At 35.4% G+C, this 14,770-nt stretch overlaps 7 protein-coding genes and 1 non-coding gene across 8 annotated transcripts; 6 read left to right on the top strand and 2 right to left on the bottom strand.

The window, feature by feature from the left end:
• Nucleotides 1-1,240: 1,240 nt before the first annotated feature.
• On the top strand, nt 1,241-2,020 carry RHIMIDRAFT_204302 (Pkinase-domain-containing protein; the record flags this gene model as incomplete). The annotated part of the gene is made up of 1 exon (XM_023606748.1): nt 1,241-2,020. A coding segment is annotated over one exon (780 nt), but the record flags the coding sequence as incomplete, so codon positions are not given.
• Nucleotides 2,021-3,990: 1,970 nt separating this feature from the next.
• Nucleotides 3,991-4,327, top strand: RHIMIDRAFT_204146 (small nuclear ribonucleoprotein polypeptide G-like protein; the record flags this gene model as incomplete). Its single annotated transcript, XM_023606738.1, has 3 exons — nt 3,991-4,022; nt 4,070-4,217; nt 4,277-4,327. The coding sequence occupies 3 exons, from the start codon at nt 3,991-3,993 to the stop codon at nt 4,325-4,327; spliced, it is 231 nt and encodes a 76-aa protein (XP_023465062.1).
• Nucleotides 4,328-4,357: 30 nt separating this feature from the next.
• Nucleotides 4,358-6,443, bottom strand: RHIMIDRAFT_203993 (cleft lip and palate transmembrane 1; the record flags this gene model as incomplete). The annotated part of the gene is made up of 7 exons (XM_023606724.1): nt 4,358-4,548; nt 4,595-4,649; nt 4,700-5,538; nt 5,600-5,701; nt 5,797-5,922; nt 5,976-6,090; nt 6,150-6,443. The coding sequence occupies 7 exons, from the start codon at nt 6,441-6,443 to the stop codon at nt 4,358-4,360; spliced, it is 1,722 nt and encodes a 573-aa protein (XP_023465061.1).
• Nucleotides 6,444-6,747: 304 nt separating this feature from the next.
• RHIMIDRAFT_257356 (mitotic spindle checkpoint component mad2) lies at nt 6,748-7,814 on the bottom strand. Its single transcript, XM_023611272.1, has 6 exons — nt 7,666-7,814; nt 7,588-7,603; nt 7,403-7,533; nt 7,202-7,349; nt 7,031-7,128; nt 6,748-6,979 (listed from the first exon to the last, which is right to left on the bottom strand). The coding sequence occupies exons 1-6, from the start codon at nt 7,724-7,726 to the stop codon at nt 6,801-6,803; spliced, it is 633 nt and encodes a 210-aa protein (XP_023465060.1). The 5' UTR covers nt 7,727-7,814; the 3' UTR covers nt 6,748-6,800.
• Nucleotides 7,815-9,440: 1,626 nt separating this feature from the next.
• On the top strand, nt 9,441-10,315 carry RHIMIDRAFT_292916 (uncharacterized protein). The gene is made up of 6 exons (XM_023613938.1): nt 9,441-9,540; nt 9,592-9,625; nt 9,678-9,775; nt 9,833-9,842; nt 9,900-9,954; nt 10,009-10,315. Exons 1-6 carry the CDS (start codon nt 9,453-9,455, stop codon nt 10,243-10,245), a joined length of 522 nt encoding a protein of 173 aa, XP_023465059.1. The 5' UTR covers nt 9,441-9,452; the 3' UTR covers nt 10,246-10,315.
• A 1,273-nt stretch (nt 10,316-11,588) lies between these two features.
• On the top strand, nt 11,589-12,118 carry RHIMIDRAFT_257353 (uncharacterized protein). Its single transcript, XM_023611271.1, has one exon. It carries the CDS (start codon nt 11,772-11,774, stop codon nt 11,937-11,939), a length of 168 nt encoding a protein of 55 aa, XP_023465058.1. The 5' UTR covers nt 11,589-11,771; the 3' UTR covers nt 11,940-12,118.
• Nucleotides 12,119-12,851: 733 nt separating this feature from the next.
• RHIMIDRAFT_314198 (mitochondrial import protein Pam17) lies at nt 12,852-13,672 on the top strand. The gene is made up of 2 exons (XM_023614918.1): nt 12,852-13,174; nt 13,227-13,672. Exons 1-2 carry the CDS (start codon nt 12,866-12,868, stop codon nt 13,506-13,508), a joined length of 591 nt encoding a protein of 196 aa, XP_023465057.1. The 5' UTR covers nt 12,852-12,865; the 3' UTR covers nt 13,509-13,672.
• A 268-nt stretch (nt 13,673-13,940) lies between these two features.
• RHIMIDRAFT_t42 lies at nt 13,941-14,034 on the top strand. Its single transcript has one exon. It is a non-coding gene; the product is annotated as a tRNA-Ile (tRNA).
• The last annotated feature ends 736 nt before the right edge of the window (nt 14,035-14,770 follow it).

Raw genomic sequence — 14,770 nt, 5'->3', positions numbered from 1 at the left:
TGAATAATTAATGTGTGGCTCATTTCCCAAAAAGAGAGAAAACAATGAAATATGTAGCGGAAGCACAGAAAATGGTGTTGTCCTGCATTACTGTACTTCTATTAAATAGCAATTCTGTATTATGCAACGGTAACCATAGTGACATGCATACATGTCATTAAATTACATACAAGTAGCTACTAGATATTACCAGAGAACTCTTGTACTAAGCCAACTAGGGAGGCAAGAGCTTTTCTGTCTGTTTCTTTTTTTTCATTATCTAAAAACCCACGTGCATTGAAAGCAAACTCATATCTGAGAGAGATTCTCTCTATGACTCGTGATTTCAGTATTCTATTATATAAACAAAACAAAATTAAAAGCAGTAACACAAACATAGAGTAACATTTATTGATTACCATGGTAATGACCCCACTCTTTCATCGCAAAGCCAAGGAAAAAAGAAAGGAAGAAAGAAAGGGGGGTCGGAGAGACGTGGTGTAACAAGCATTAATTATTTATTTAACGATATAAAATTGAAGATCAACGCCATGCCCCATCCCTCATTAAACAAGGCCCTTTTTTTTTATAATAAAAGATAGTAAATTACCTATGATCATTGATTTCATTTCTTTATTATCTTATTAAACGAACCCTTTTTTTATGTTTTTTCTTTAGTTGTGCACTATTATTTAGTTGATTCTTTCTTTTTAAACTCCCGTCAATAAAAAAGTATACAAAGAGTTTGTCACGCGTTAATTACCTCAATTGAGAAAAGACTCTGGCCTTTTTTTATAAGCAATTTCAATTCTTTCTTTTTCCCTTCTTTTTCTTTCCCTTTTTCCATTATCCCAGGATCAAAAAAAAAAAAGATAGAAAAAATATGGTTGCTGAGACTGAATCAATCCCACCAGCAACAGTTGTCAATAAAACGAACGAACCTAATCACTTGACTGTACCTGTCAAGGCCATCGGCAACTATACACTACAACAGAGTCTAGGTAAAGGCAGTATGGGTAAAGTCAAGTTGGGTGTCCATAATGTCACGGGTGAAAAGGTATAGACAGCTTTATGATAAAAAAAAGAGGTGCCTATATGCTCATATTCACTATAGATTGCTGTCAAAATAGTACCTCGAGCCAACTTACAGATGTTCAATTCACCTCCATACACCAATGGAAAGTCAATTCAACAGATCGCAAAGGAAAAGGCAAGAGAGGAGAACAGAGAGCTACGGACTATTCGAGAAGCCCATATGATGATGCTGTTAAAACACCCCAATATTGTTGGACTCAAAGATCTTGTGATACAGGGCCCTTATTTTTATATTCTTATGGACTATGTTGGAGGTGGTCAATTACTTCATTACATCGTTAAACGACAGCGATTATCCGATCGACGCACTCGTCTGTTCACTCGGCAGATCGTCAGCGCCCTTGATTACTTACACCGTAATTCAATTGTTCACCGAGATCTCAAGATTGAAAATATTATGATTGACAAGTCTGGCCGACAGATCAAAATCATCGATTTTGGTTTATCAAACCTCTTTTGTCCTGAAAGGCTCCTTACCACCTATTGTGGATCACTTTATTTTGCTGCCCCTGAACTATTAAGGGCAAATCCTTATCGCGGTCCCGAAGTCGATATTTGGAGTTTGGGTGTTGTTATCTATGTTATGGCGACTGGAGCTGTTCCCTTTGACGATAAATCCATGCCCGGATTACATGAAAAGATCAAAAAGGGACATGTAACCTATCCAAGTCACATGAGCGAAGAGTGTAAGGACTTGCTCTCAAAAATATTCATCACCGATCCATCCAAGCGTATCATCATGACAGACATCATCCATCATCCATGGCTCAATAAAGATGCAGCTCCTATCAAGAACCATATGCCTCTTCGAAAGCCACTGACCCTTCCACTTGACCCAAAGGTGATTGAAAGGATGTCCCAAGGATTTCAATTAGGCACGACAGAGGATATCGAACAGAAATTGACCTTGATCATCCTGTCTCCAGTCTATAAAAATGCCCTACAATACATCGAGGATTGCCATGCCAAAAAACCGCTCACACCTCCGCTGTCGTACCAGGAAATAAACGATGGCATCGTGTATGATGATCCGCAGTCTGTACCGGCCGCCTATCATCCTTATTTATCGCTTTATTATCTAGCAGCCGAGAAACAAGCCTCACAGGAACATCAAGCAGCGCACCGTGTACGTTCTATTAAGCGAAGTCTTTCTAGAAAGGGCTCAGTAGAATCGATTGGTGGTGGCACGTCCTCTGCTCGTAGCAGTCAGACATCCTTGGTAGATGAAGCTCCTCATCGTCCACTGGCAGAGGTGCCTATTAATCAAACACCTATTACTATTGCTTCATCAGCTGCTATATCCACCAACTATCTCAGTAGAATACAACGCTGGCTTCGTTCATCTCTATCTCAGCATCAATTACCTTCAGAAAGTCATATGTTTACAGTCCCGCCTCCTTCTCTACCTCAGTCGGATCATCAGCCTAATACTCATACTAATACCACCACCACCGCCACAACAACAACAGTAGTAGCAGCAGAAGATTCACCTCAGTCATTAACACCTTCTAATTCGGCAGAGAAGGATATTACTACATTTTATACAGACAGTGACGATAATACCACATTAACCGCAACTGCTGGTTCAGGTGCACACACAAGCAATAAGTCATTGTTTAGAAAGCTATCCAAAGCTATCTTACGTAAAGAATCATCCAAGTCACTTAATAAAAAGTCAAGTAATCTTAATCACCCACCCGCCAGTAATCACAGCACGACTACAGCGACCACCAGTGATAGTAGTGATAGCAGCAGCGAAGCAATTGACAAGGAAGATATTCCGCCTCCCGTACCACCTAAAGATAACATCAATTATACCTATGCACGTGGAACTACGGCTGTTCAACCGCCACCTGGTATGTCTGTTGCTACCCTGACCTCACGACAAACAGCCCACACGGTCGATTTTAATACAGCTATAGCACAGACCAAGGAGGGGCCTAAACAGGCACTACCACCAACACCTCAGCTCTCTCGATCTTCGTCTTTGGCAGTCAATTCAAACCATCGTCGTAAAGGGTCTGTGACCCGATTGACTGGGAAAATTGGTTCTTGGCTAAATCGATCATCGTCAGTGAAGCATCACTCTTAAATTCTAGAATTCTTTTTATTTGATATAATTTTGTATTAACATGTTTTTCTACATAAAACACGTTTCTTATGTTGTATATGGGAATCATTCAATCGTTTTTCTTTGGTAGCTCAGCTTTAGGAATAGTCTATATTATCACACTTTGCTTTTAGTTCTCAATTACAGAAAAAAAAAGAGTATTGTTTACCATGTCGGGCTTCATCACCTACAACTACACGTTAGTTTTTCTTTTTCTTTTTTTTTCATTGACCAACTTGCCTTGTTAACTACTGTGCTACCGGCTGCCATGCCAGCACACATTATAACAAATGTATATAACTTGTTGATTTTAGTCATTGTTTTAATCAAGAAAAAAAGAAAAGGCAAAAAAATTTATGCCGGGGGATCACATAAAAAAAAAAAGTAGGAACTTATTGACAGCTCCATAGAGGATAGCCGTGTGTAGTTAACCAACCATATGATTATCAAAATAGAAAATATATCTATAGTAAGCAGTGTCGGATGAGCAGCAATGGTAAGTTATTATTAACAGAGCAATTTTTTAATTGGCTAAAATAAATCTGTCAAAGAAACAGAAAGATAAAAAGAGATCTTATATATTGAGTCCTTGTGAACTTTTTTCTATATAAACTAAAGCTTTAATATACCACCAAAGAGAAGAGATGAGGATACACATTTTATATTAATTTGATTCACTCCTTTCTTTTGAGGCCTATGTCATCATTTCAGTGGCGATTCAAGTAAAAAATTGCTCTTGCCTTTTTTATTATATATTTTTTTTTCTTTTTCTTACATACACACAAACATTATAAACACGTCAAATAATGGCAAAGACAAGCACACCAGAATTAAAAAAGTAAATTATACTTGTTATATTGGTTGATCTTATTGATCTTTTTATAGATACATGGACAAGCGTCTTTCACTTCAATTGAACGGCAATCGTAAAGTTACTGGTATTCTTCGTGGATATGATCCCTTCATGAACATTGTCTTGGATGAAACAGTTGAAGAAATTAGTCCATCCGAAAAGCACAACATTGGCATGGTGGTAAAGAAAGAAAGAAAGCGAGAGATTACCTTCTTTTTTTTAATGTTTTATTTTATTAGGTAATTCGTGGTAATAGTATCGCAATCATGGAAGCACTTGAACGTATTTAAAAATAAATTAAACTCTGCTTCTCTTTTTGTCTATTTATTTTTTTTCGTCTCCTTCTGATCTTCTTCTTTTTCTTCGCCTACTTGGCCGTATTCATTGGCTCTTGTAGGATCTACCTTATAAGCATGTCTTTGGTACAAATAAACAAAGAATACGACATCATCACGAAGACAAGCAAGACGGTGGAGAGTAGGCATCTTGATAACAAATGCAAACAAGTCATCTAAATATGATGTTAGAAGCATATTATGCACGCACACACGACTTACCGATGAATGTATTAAGTGATTTGTACATCAATGTCTTCCATGGCATGTGAGCAACCTACATATACACCATAAGCTACTGTTTTCTCTTTAGTTTGATATACTTACACTCTTCAATTTATAGTTGATGTACAATTGAGGAAGCATCGTGATAAATCCAAACATGTACACAAATTCAACAAGTGTCTTGAGGACATAAGAGTACCAGCTCTTGTGCTGTTCATAATAGAGAGAATAGATAGCATAACCACCTAGCAAAGGATAGGCTAACCAGGTCAGATACTTGAACGCAATAGCATCGTACTTGGATGTCTCATCTTCCTCTTTTGTCGTACTATTTTCTGATTGCTGGCCCAACTTGGGAATCAATGATCCGGGCGTCCAGACTAATTCATACTTGAGAGCCTTGAGCACCTTCCAGATTTCAATCAGTAAACCGACACCTTGACTGATCAGCACCATCCATGACGTCTCCTGACTGTTATCCACCAAGTATAAAAAGATGACAATTTGAAAAAAGATGTTGACCAGCAGCGTGCGCACAGAGATTCCTGTACTGTTTGACTTTTTCTTCCAGAATGCAATATCGTTCTTGAACGCCAGCATTTCAAAAAGAGAGTGAAGTAAACTGACAACGATTGTCGTGACAAGTAAGACTGGGTTCGTCTCAAGGAACATGCGCTTGATCTCATCTGCATCAGCAGCTGACATACCGCCCAGAGGGTTATTCATCTGCTGTTTCATAGAGTCATCCAAGATGGCAAAGGTGTTGAACTTCCACATAGCGATAGGCTCAATATGAATGTTCAAAGGCAGTTGACTGACAGACTCATTCACTACAAACGCATTCTGGCGAAGTTGCCAAAAGTCATTGGGAAATAGAATAGGGCGGAAATAGCCAACTTTTCCTTGGGGGTCGCGAAGAAGCTGATGGTTCATTGGAATATCTATTTTAACAAATGTATTCTGTGAGTGAATACAAAAGAGAAATAATAAAAGATCGCTTACACTTCAAAACAGGAGGCTTTAAACCGTTCTTGGGAATAGGGTTATTTGGAGTAATAACCAAGCTCAGCGTAAAGTTCTGTTGCCAATGAGCGACCAAGGGAGCTTGACGAGTGAAGTTTCCCAAGATACTAAAGGGGCTTGAAGCATCCTTCTGCTATTTGTTTTTATGAGATTATCGTATCCACATATATGTGTACAGCATACCTCATCTTGGTGTGGTTTGTCTTCTTTTGTTTCTTTTTGTTCCTCTTCTTGATCATCTTCTTTTTTAAGCAAATTCTTTTGTTTCGTAACTGACTTTTGAGGATAAAACTTGGTCAAGACTATTAAATCAAAAATCAGCTTCACATGTTACGCCCTTCTATCTTGAAATTACCGTGTTGCTGATATACAATCGCATCAGGAACATGAGCAGGATGACGAGGATCGATCGGTACTTGATGTTGAGCAGCAAAAATGTGGGCATAGATGGTACCATTATGTTGAACAGACTTTTTTTATCAAACGTATTAGTCTACTACCCCCATTATGCAGATAAATGTACACGTACCTTTGTAGTAGGAATATCAATAGTAAACATCTTTCCTTCAAATGGCTCACCATAGTTGATACCAGATGCAACTATATCAGGTTTCTTGTTATAATCGGTAAAGTATTCTTCTTCACTGATATAGATCGAAACATCCAAAGGAATGCCTGCTTGCCAAAGAGGAACAATGGCATCAGGCAAGTCAGAGTCAGGAATAATTGGATTAGGAAAGTAATAAATGTTATCTGGAACTGATGCATAATCACGAAGTTGAAGTGATGCAGCTACAGGGTCAGATGGCGTGGGTTGTTGCATGGGTGAAGGAGGTGGAGAAGAAGATTTGCTAAACCCTGAGTTTTTTTATTAGAAGTTGATGAGCATAAAAGTAAAATGATGTACCTCCAGTGATCATCCTCATCACAATCCAGAAAAAGATCATTTGAATAATAGATCCTGAAAATTGCTCAAAGAACGACTTTTCTCTCTGTTGTCCTTGTTGTTGCTGTTGTTGTCTACCAGCTCCTGAAGCAGAGGAAGCTGGCTGTGGATGACCTTCAGACATGTCAGATGTAAAATAAGGAAAGAAAAGAATAGATACAACAGCAATAGCACCACGTACTCTTTCTCTCTCTTTCTCTTTTTATTTAAAATCCGATACAAATCCAGTAAATTTTACATGTAATCATCATCTGGCTTGTAAGCAACAAAGGGCTCTACTTTATGCACTAGTGTAGAAAATGGTTTGTATTTCACATGTTCTCCTCCTCCTTTAATTAAGCTAGCATCACTGTCACTCCATGCAACGGGTGCTTCGATATCCTTGTCACCATAGACAAGAACATTAAATGTACCTAGAAGGAAAGGGTTATTGTTTTATAAAAAATGATGTATGAAACACTTGCATTCTTCTTTAAATTCAGGTAAATAAGATACACTAGATGTAATCTGCCTCAAGATGCCTCTGATCTGTCTTATTGCCTCCTTTTGTATCTCTACTGCTCTAATAATAATAATAATACTAAGTCTCATTCTTTATATCACTTAAATATATATATATATATATATACTCTTACTGCTCAGGTGGTATATTTTCTGGCATAGGTATGCCGTTCTCTCCATTATTTAATTCAATATCAAAATGCCATCGTTCAAGTACTTCATCTGTTTCGACGCTTCGAATGACAATGACAAGTTTACTTATACTATTACTCTTGAGCCAAACTATTAATATGTATTTAGAGTAAATATTTAATCTCATTATCTGATCATCATACTTTCTATCTGTTTGATTATTTTATCAATATATTGTCTCAATTCTGGATTATTTGTGACAACTGTATTCATTCCATATTTTGTTGTGACATCAAAGTCATCTGAGGGGTAGATTCCTCTTTGGTATAAAATACTGTCATTTAAAGAAATAAGATACATGTTTTTTATGCTTAATATCTTTTTTTACTGTGTCAATCCACATTCTAGTTTATAAAAAGTTAATGCCTTTTACTTTATATACAAAAAGAGCAAAACTGTGTATTACCAAAGAACTTGACAACCAGATGAGAAGAACCTTCTAATGTGATGGCCGAATTAAGATCCATTAGAGAAATAAAAATAGCATAAAAAAGGAAAACTTAATTTGCTTGCCTTTTTTTTTACGCGTTTTTACCGTGTGTATATATTTTTTTGCAAGCTGAAAAATTAAATTCCGCTTAGCAAGACTATTAAAAGTTTGGAAAGGTTAAGAAAAATTTAGATGAACTATTTGAGAAAGCTAAAAGCCATACTGAATTTAATTGAAATGCTAAAACTAAATGATATGTACAACATGGCTTGATTTAGTCTACAGTTTCTGGAAAGGGAGAGTGTAGACAACATGTAAAATTGGTGCTTGAAAGCAGGGTGTGTGTATATATGTTGTGTATCTTTATAAACGTAAAGTATTCCTTTAGAATTTAAAATATTTCTTTTCTACTAGAACACTTGTTTTCTCAACTTTACACTTTATTACCAAATAAATTAATAATCTTGACAGCTACGTGTCCCTGCTTTCTAGATAACATTGTTTATACATTATCTTGCTTAAACGCGGTTTGAAAAAATAGTAAAGAAAAAAATTTTTATTGACAGTCCAGTTCTCGAAGTTTCATTGGGTTACATCAAAAAGTGACTGTGATTTAAATAACAGCTATAAATAACGAGCCACTGCCTCAGTTTAACAATAAAAAATTTTCTTTCCTTTTCTCTCCTAAAGCAAAAATAAGAGAATATCTTGGTAAGTTATTTTATATAACAATATACATAAAGTCATAAATGTGGGACGATGAATACTTTTATTTTGTCTTCATTTTAACTTATCGACCATGGTGAAATAACCCACAGTGCTTCGCTGAGCGCTGTTGATACTTGCCAGTATATTTTCCTGACCACATTTATACTTTATACATCCACATATCATTTCTTTTTACTTATACTTCTTTTAGATTCATTTCTTGACTTTCCTAGTTGACAGTAGAAAGCAGGATCAGGGTATTCTTTATATTTGCTTCAAGTTTCGCGCTTTATAAACAAAAAAGGTAATTATAATAGAAAGAGTGATATTCCAGGTGATGATGAAATCCCGTGTTCGCAGTTTCCTCCAGAAGAGACTTTGTCGTGGTTTAGTAGGAACACTTTGTGCTCCGAAAGATCCTCTCTATGTTGGGCAAACACTTCCTTGGATGTCTGATGGAATATTTTAAATTACATTTTCGTTATGTATATACTAAATGACCACTTTATAGAATGATACCCATGATTTCTTTCTTTGTTTAGTGCTCCTATTACGAGAATATACTTTATTTTCTTTAATGATGAATCTTTAATGCATTATTCTGGCATCTCTAATATGAATGCATTTCCGCCTTCATAGGCCGAGATGTATAATGTACTCAATCTGTATTCTGATACAATGAAGAAGATATTATTCTCGTAACTGCTTTAATAAAAAATAACTCTTAACCTCAAATTTTGTGTATATGTATCTTTTATTGATTTTGCATTTGTGCTTGTATTGAAAAGAATAACAATCAAACATAAGAGAGAGTGTGTATATCGTGTTTAAGTCGTTTTTAGAATGACTATTCAACTTTAGGAGATTAACTGGCGTATATGTCGTATATAAACATAGAAATTACGATCATGATACAGGATAAAGAGAGAAAGGACAATTCGAATTGTTTGCCATTGTTCATCAAATAAATGACCGGCGAAATATAAAGCCATGCATTGTTGATGCGTTTAAAATTGTTTCTCTTTTTTCTTTTTTTCTTTTAATACAAATTCAAGATGAACTTTTCGAATATCTTTAGAGTAGTTAATATGGTTGCAGCTGCATTCATGATTATAGGTGGTGTAATGACCTGCATTCATGGAGGTATAAAAGCTTTTGATGTATTATATATATATACTTAACAACATATCGTAGGCTTTCCCAATTTCATTCAAGGTATCTTTGTCATGTAGGCGATATCAACGATTCAAAAAAGCAAGGAAATAACACATTTTGTGTAGTTTATTTGGCTTGATGACCGTATTATTTGAATTCAGGATGCCAGGTCCTGTAGTAAAGCATGCTTCTTTTATGTTTTCATTTATGGGTCGTGGTTTATGTAAGTATAAATACATATATATGTATCGTAAAAGCGATTAATTTGAAGCGTCTATAGTCTATATTTTGTAAGTTGTGGTTTGCATATACGAACAATATCCCTTTTTCTAATCAATTGCTGTTAGTCTTGGGTTCATAACAGTTAATTATGGTGCATTATCCATTGCATCGGGTGTTATTGTAAGTACTCGAATTAAAAGAAAAAGAAGGCTACAGTTAATAATAAACATGTAGGTTATAGCCATTGGACTTGCTTATGTTGCTTTAGAATTCACCAAAATAGAACCACCTAATAACATGCGAAAAGAAGCTTATGATGATGCAGTTGGCCAAGGCACGCATGGCAATGCATCACTTCCAACTTTTGTATATCCAACATCTTACGAGCAAACAACGCCATATGAACAGTCATCGTCTTATGCACAACCAGAAAGTCAACCTGCTACAGTGAATGTGGCCTCATCTAAATGAACTGTGAACTGAATAAAACACTTGTATAAATCTTCTGCTTAATTAATCTCGAAGGATTGTACGATGGCTGCATTCAAAATAAGCACCCATGGGCATTAGTGATAAACTGAGGCCCAATAGTGGAATATAGACTGCCAACAGCTAATAACATTGTTTACAAGTGGACGAACCACGGTATGATAAGAACGATGTCCAGCAATCCTACGTAATAGCTGCTGGTGATTTTGAATAAGCAACAGATATAGAGCTATATAAAGCAGAGTAGGGTTATGTGACATTCACTGTATAAACGCAACATATAAGAGCTTCCTTAGTCAAATACAAGAGGTGATGAGCTAGCGTATTGATTTAACTGTGTCAATGCTCAAGACGAGGCTTGCTTTGGAAAATTACGTTACATTTTCTATCATAAACTTCAAGCTGATCGCTTCTGTGAGTCTACTGCAAACCTTGGTTTAAAGCGACTCACTATCTTTATTGTGCTTCTGTTTGACTTAACAGGCATTAAAGGTGAACATTACTGGCGCACTATTATCAGACACAATAGCAGATCAACCATAGTCATCTTATATCACATTGAGATCGAACTGGGGCAGGATATGCCCTCAATAACCATAAGTGAAATGCTGACATATAGTATTGCCAGAATAACAATATGTTTAGGGTAAAGGGGTCCAAAGTAAATGAATCAATTGAAGGTCATGTTAGACCCACCTGGAATGCCGTTGTTTTAAGAATCTACAAGATGACACATGATCTAGTTTGAAGAAACACCATTGGTTGTTTCGTTAAGGCAGCACTCAGTAAAGATCATGCCCCATTTTGAGATATATAGAAAGTAGGTTACATTGCTTTAGCGTTTTGTATTCGAGTCGCAGGCAATCGGCCTAATTATGATATTAATGAAAGGGTAATGAAAATAGAGGTCAAAAGAAAGCAAGCAATGCAGTCTTTGATTGATCCGAAGATAATGTGATAGAATCAAAATAATATATCCATAAAAAGTAAAGGCAAAGTTTGAGCAAATCAGTCAGTAACAAAAATTAATTAAACTCAAGTTGTTATGACATGCATTGCGTTGCAGCAACTGCTTATGTCGTAGCAGAGAAGAAAAAAGGACACAATAGTTCTTTCATCACTTCAAATGCTTACGGAATACTCATCTTTGTTCGCCTCCTCTTTCGTCTTGCTTCGCCACTGACGTACCTTCAAGCTATCCCATAGAGAATATAAAAAGAGACAGCAAATGAAGAAAACTACATGCAGTAGGTACTCTCACGAGCACTTGGAGTAAAATAATCAATCCAGGACCTTTTATGCGCTTAGAGTAATGATGATCAACTGGTTATAGCATATAAAAGCTGCAGATTAAGATAAAATCAACGAAAAAAGATATAACCATCGTTTTATTATTTATTATTGATAATAGAATGCTAAGGGGATGTAGGGAAATGATTATAATAGAAATAAGAAACATGATTGTGGGTTTTGTCGTTTAATGTATCAAATGTACCAAAGTAAGAGTAATGGGTAAAATTGAGTGTTTGCTGTTGTTTATGATATCCGATCACGTTACGTGTATTATGATGATGCCTATGCTGATTATGTTCTTGATGATGATGACTTATGTTGGTTATACCAGAGGACGTCCAACTTTTGATAAACATAAGAAACTTTTGTTTATCTTCCTCTGAAATGTATTGACAATGAACTAGTTTAGGTGTAATTACTTTAAATGTTCTACCATTGTTATTGTTTTTACTACTCCTACTGCTGCTATTGCTATTATTACGATTATTGCTGTTACTACTATTGCTACTGCTAGTACTGCTATTGCTACTGCTATTGCTACTGCTATTGCTACTGCTACTGCTACTACTACTACTGCTACTACTACTGCTACTGCTGCTACTGCTACTACAACTGTTGTTGCTGCTTTTGCTCTGACTATTATTGGTATTATTGCTTGTACATGCCAGTGATGCACAAGGCTGTGTCTTCATTGGTCTAGCTGCTATCATATTACTTTTAAAATGATTGATCCGTTTAGGCACCAGTGCTTTTAATCTCTCCAGCTCTGTTTTCTTGTCATCTTTTAATTCATCTTGTTTAATATCTTCAGTATCCTCTGGTCTTTGTATCTTTTGTAATAAATATGAACTGCTCCAAGCATTGTTTTGTTGATGTGATTGTTTTGAATTATTTTGAATAAGTGTGGGGAATTCATCAATATCTATTTTTAGGCATTATTATAAACAATAATCGTATTATGTCTCTTTATATTACTTTTAGACCTGTTAGAATAATCAGCCCAACTGGGAGCAAATATAAAAGTTGACATTTATTGTTGTTGCTTTTCTGGTTTTAGTTATTCCACATTGAGTATTTATATATAAAGGCGAGAGAATGATTCAGTGATAAACAGATATAAATAAATAAAAAGCAAGAAAGAAAAGCAAAGATAACAAACAGGTTCCCGCCCCCTCCTTTTATCAAAATGCGCTGTTACAAAAGTGACTCCAAGTAAAAACGTCATGCTGTTCCTTCAATAAAAAATTCTCTAATTTTCTCTACCTTTCTTTTTTTTTTTTTTTTTTCCTTTAATATATTGATCTATACAATGGCTTTAGCACCTCTTAAGCCTAACCACTTAAGACCTCTATTTGTCAACCACAATGTACGCTTATTTGCCACAGGCAGTAATTCCTCCTCACAACAACGACAACAACAAAATGTAATCCCAACTTGGAATGATTACTTTAAACTTCGTAAAAAGAGACGTACTTACGAGGTGACCTCTTATGTCCCTTGCACCATTGCCCCTGCTTTTGGCACATTTTCTTACTTTGTTCAAATGGAAGTGGATCCCTTCACTAAAATTCTCGGCATGGATCCTCTTATGGCTGCTGTGGTTACCACTGCGGGTGCCGTAAAGTATTATATTGAATTGTTATATAAACATGAACTAATATACAATATAGGCTTTTGGTGGGTTTTTATTAGGCCCTGTATTTGGTAATACCTTATTCAAGTTGATGAATAGAAAGATAGCTCCTGCTATGGATGCTCGCGATAAAGAATTTTTTGAACACATCAAAAAGAATCGTGCAGATGCTAGACTTAATTCAATTCGTAATCCTGTACCCGATTATTATGGTGAAAAGATTCAATCAGTACATGATTACAGAACTTGGTTAAGAAAGCAACGTGAACATTATAGAAAGGGTGTCTTTGGTGGTGATGTTAATGGACTTGAAGATTAGAGAAAAAAAGTAAAGACAAACTGAAAGAATAGATTAAAGTTCATGTTATACTTTTGCAATATTTTTTTCTTTCCTTTTTTTTTTGATGTATATAAATTGATACATTTTTTGAACATTCTTGTAAACAAATCCTTCCTAAATAACTAAAGTGCTAACCAACTCGCAAATTCTGTTTCACTTTTGTTAGTGCTTTTTTCTTCAAAACAATCTATAATGACGAAAAAACGACAAAATATTTAAGCGCAAATGTAAAAATAAATGTCATTGTTCTTTATAAAAGCACATAGAATCATTTTAAAATGTAGCTTTTCGATCTACTACAAATAATCGACAAAAAATGTGCATTCAGAGTAAATATCATAGGCGTGGTCACGAGTATATCACGTGCAAGAAATATAACACTACAATCATCCAGAAAACGGAAATCAAGGTGCTCTTGTAGCTCAGCTGGTTAGAGCGTCGTGCTTATATTGTAAAATATACCTGAGGCACGCGAAGGTCGCGAGTTCGATCCTCGCCTGGAGCACAACTTTTGGAAAAAACAATATTTCTTGTGTGACGTAACACAGATTTTGAAATTGCAAGAAATCTATGCAACCTCTTTTATCTCTAATTAACATAAAGGTGAACAATTCAGCTACAAGTACTCTTTTACTAATCGATAAGGTCACTGAGGTAATCTTATTGCTTTGATCTTGTTCGAATTCTAAAGCTATAGCACATTTCTTTTTTTTACCTTATCACTTGCCCACATTTTGAAATACATTAACAACAACGTTTCTGGCATTTTTATATCAATTATCTATTCATCTAATTTATAAAACAAATTCATACTATCTTTTACCTAGCTGCTATTGCACTCAAGTTTGTAATAACTGAGAAAAAATCATTTAAATTGACTGCAATTCATATCACAAGCAAGTAATCACTACTAGTAAGCTTATTATTGTTATTATTATCACACAAATATAAAAACGATAACTAGAACTAGTAATGAAAAGCTATTGATGATAATGCCCTGTTTCAAAAAGAAAAAGGAAAGAGTGAAAAAAAGTGAAAAAAAATAGCGGTCCTGACTCATTTATAAAATTTTTTTATTTGTTCCTGGATTTTTGCTAGAGATAAACCAAGAAAGCAATGATTTGCTTATTTACTTTTAAATGAGTCTATTAAAGTCTTTTTAGCTAGCATTGTTCGCAACTAGGTTTGCTTCTCACTTTATGTCTATTAACTCAAGATAATAGCAAAGAATATGCTTATGG

Source organism: Rhizopus microsporus (genome assembly GCF_002708625.1).
Source record: "Rhizopus microsporus ATCC 52813 unplaced genomic scaffold scaffold_11, whole genome shotgun sequence".
Taxonomy (NCBI): Eukaryota; Fungi; Mucoromycota; class Mucoromycetes; order Mucorales; family Rhizopodaceae; genus Rhizopus; species Rhizopus microsporus.
The sequence above is the reverse complement of the archived record's forward strand: the minus strand, read 5'-3'. Positions and strand labels throughout refer to the sequence as shown.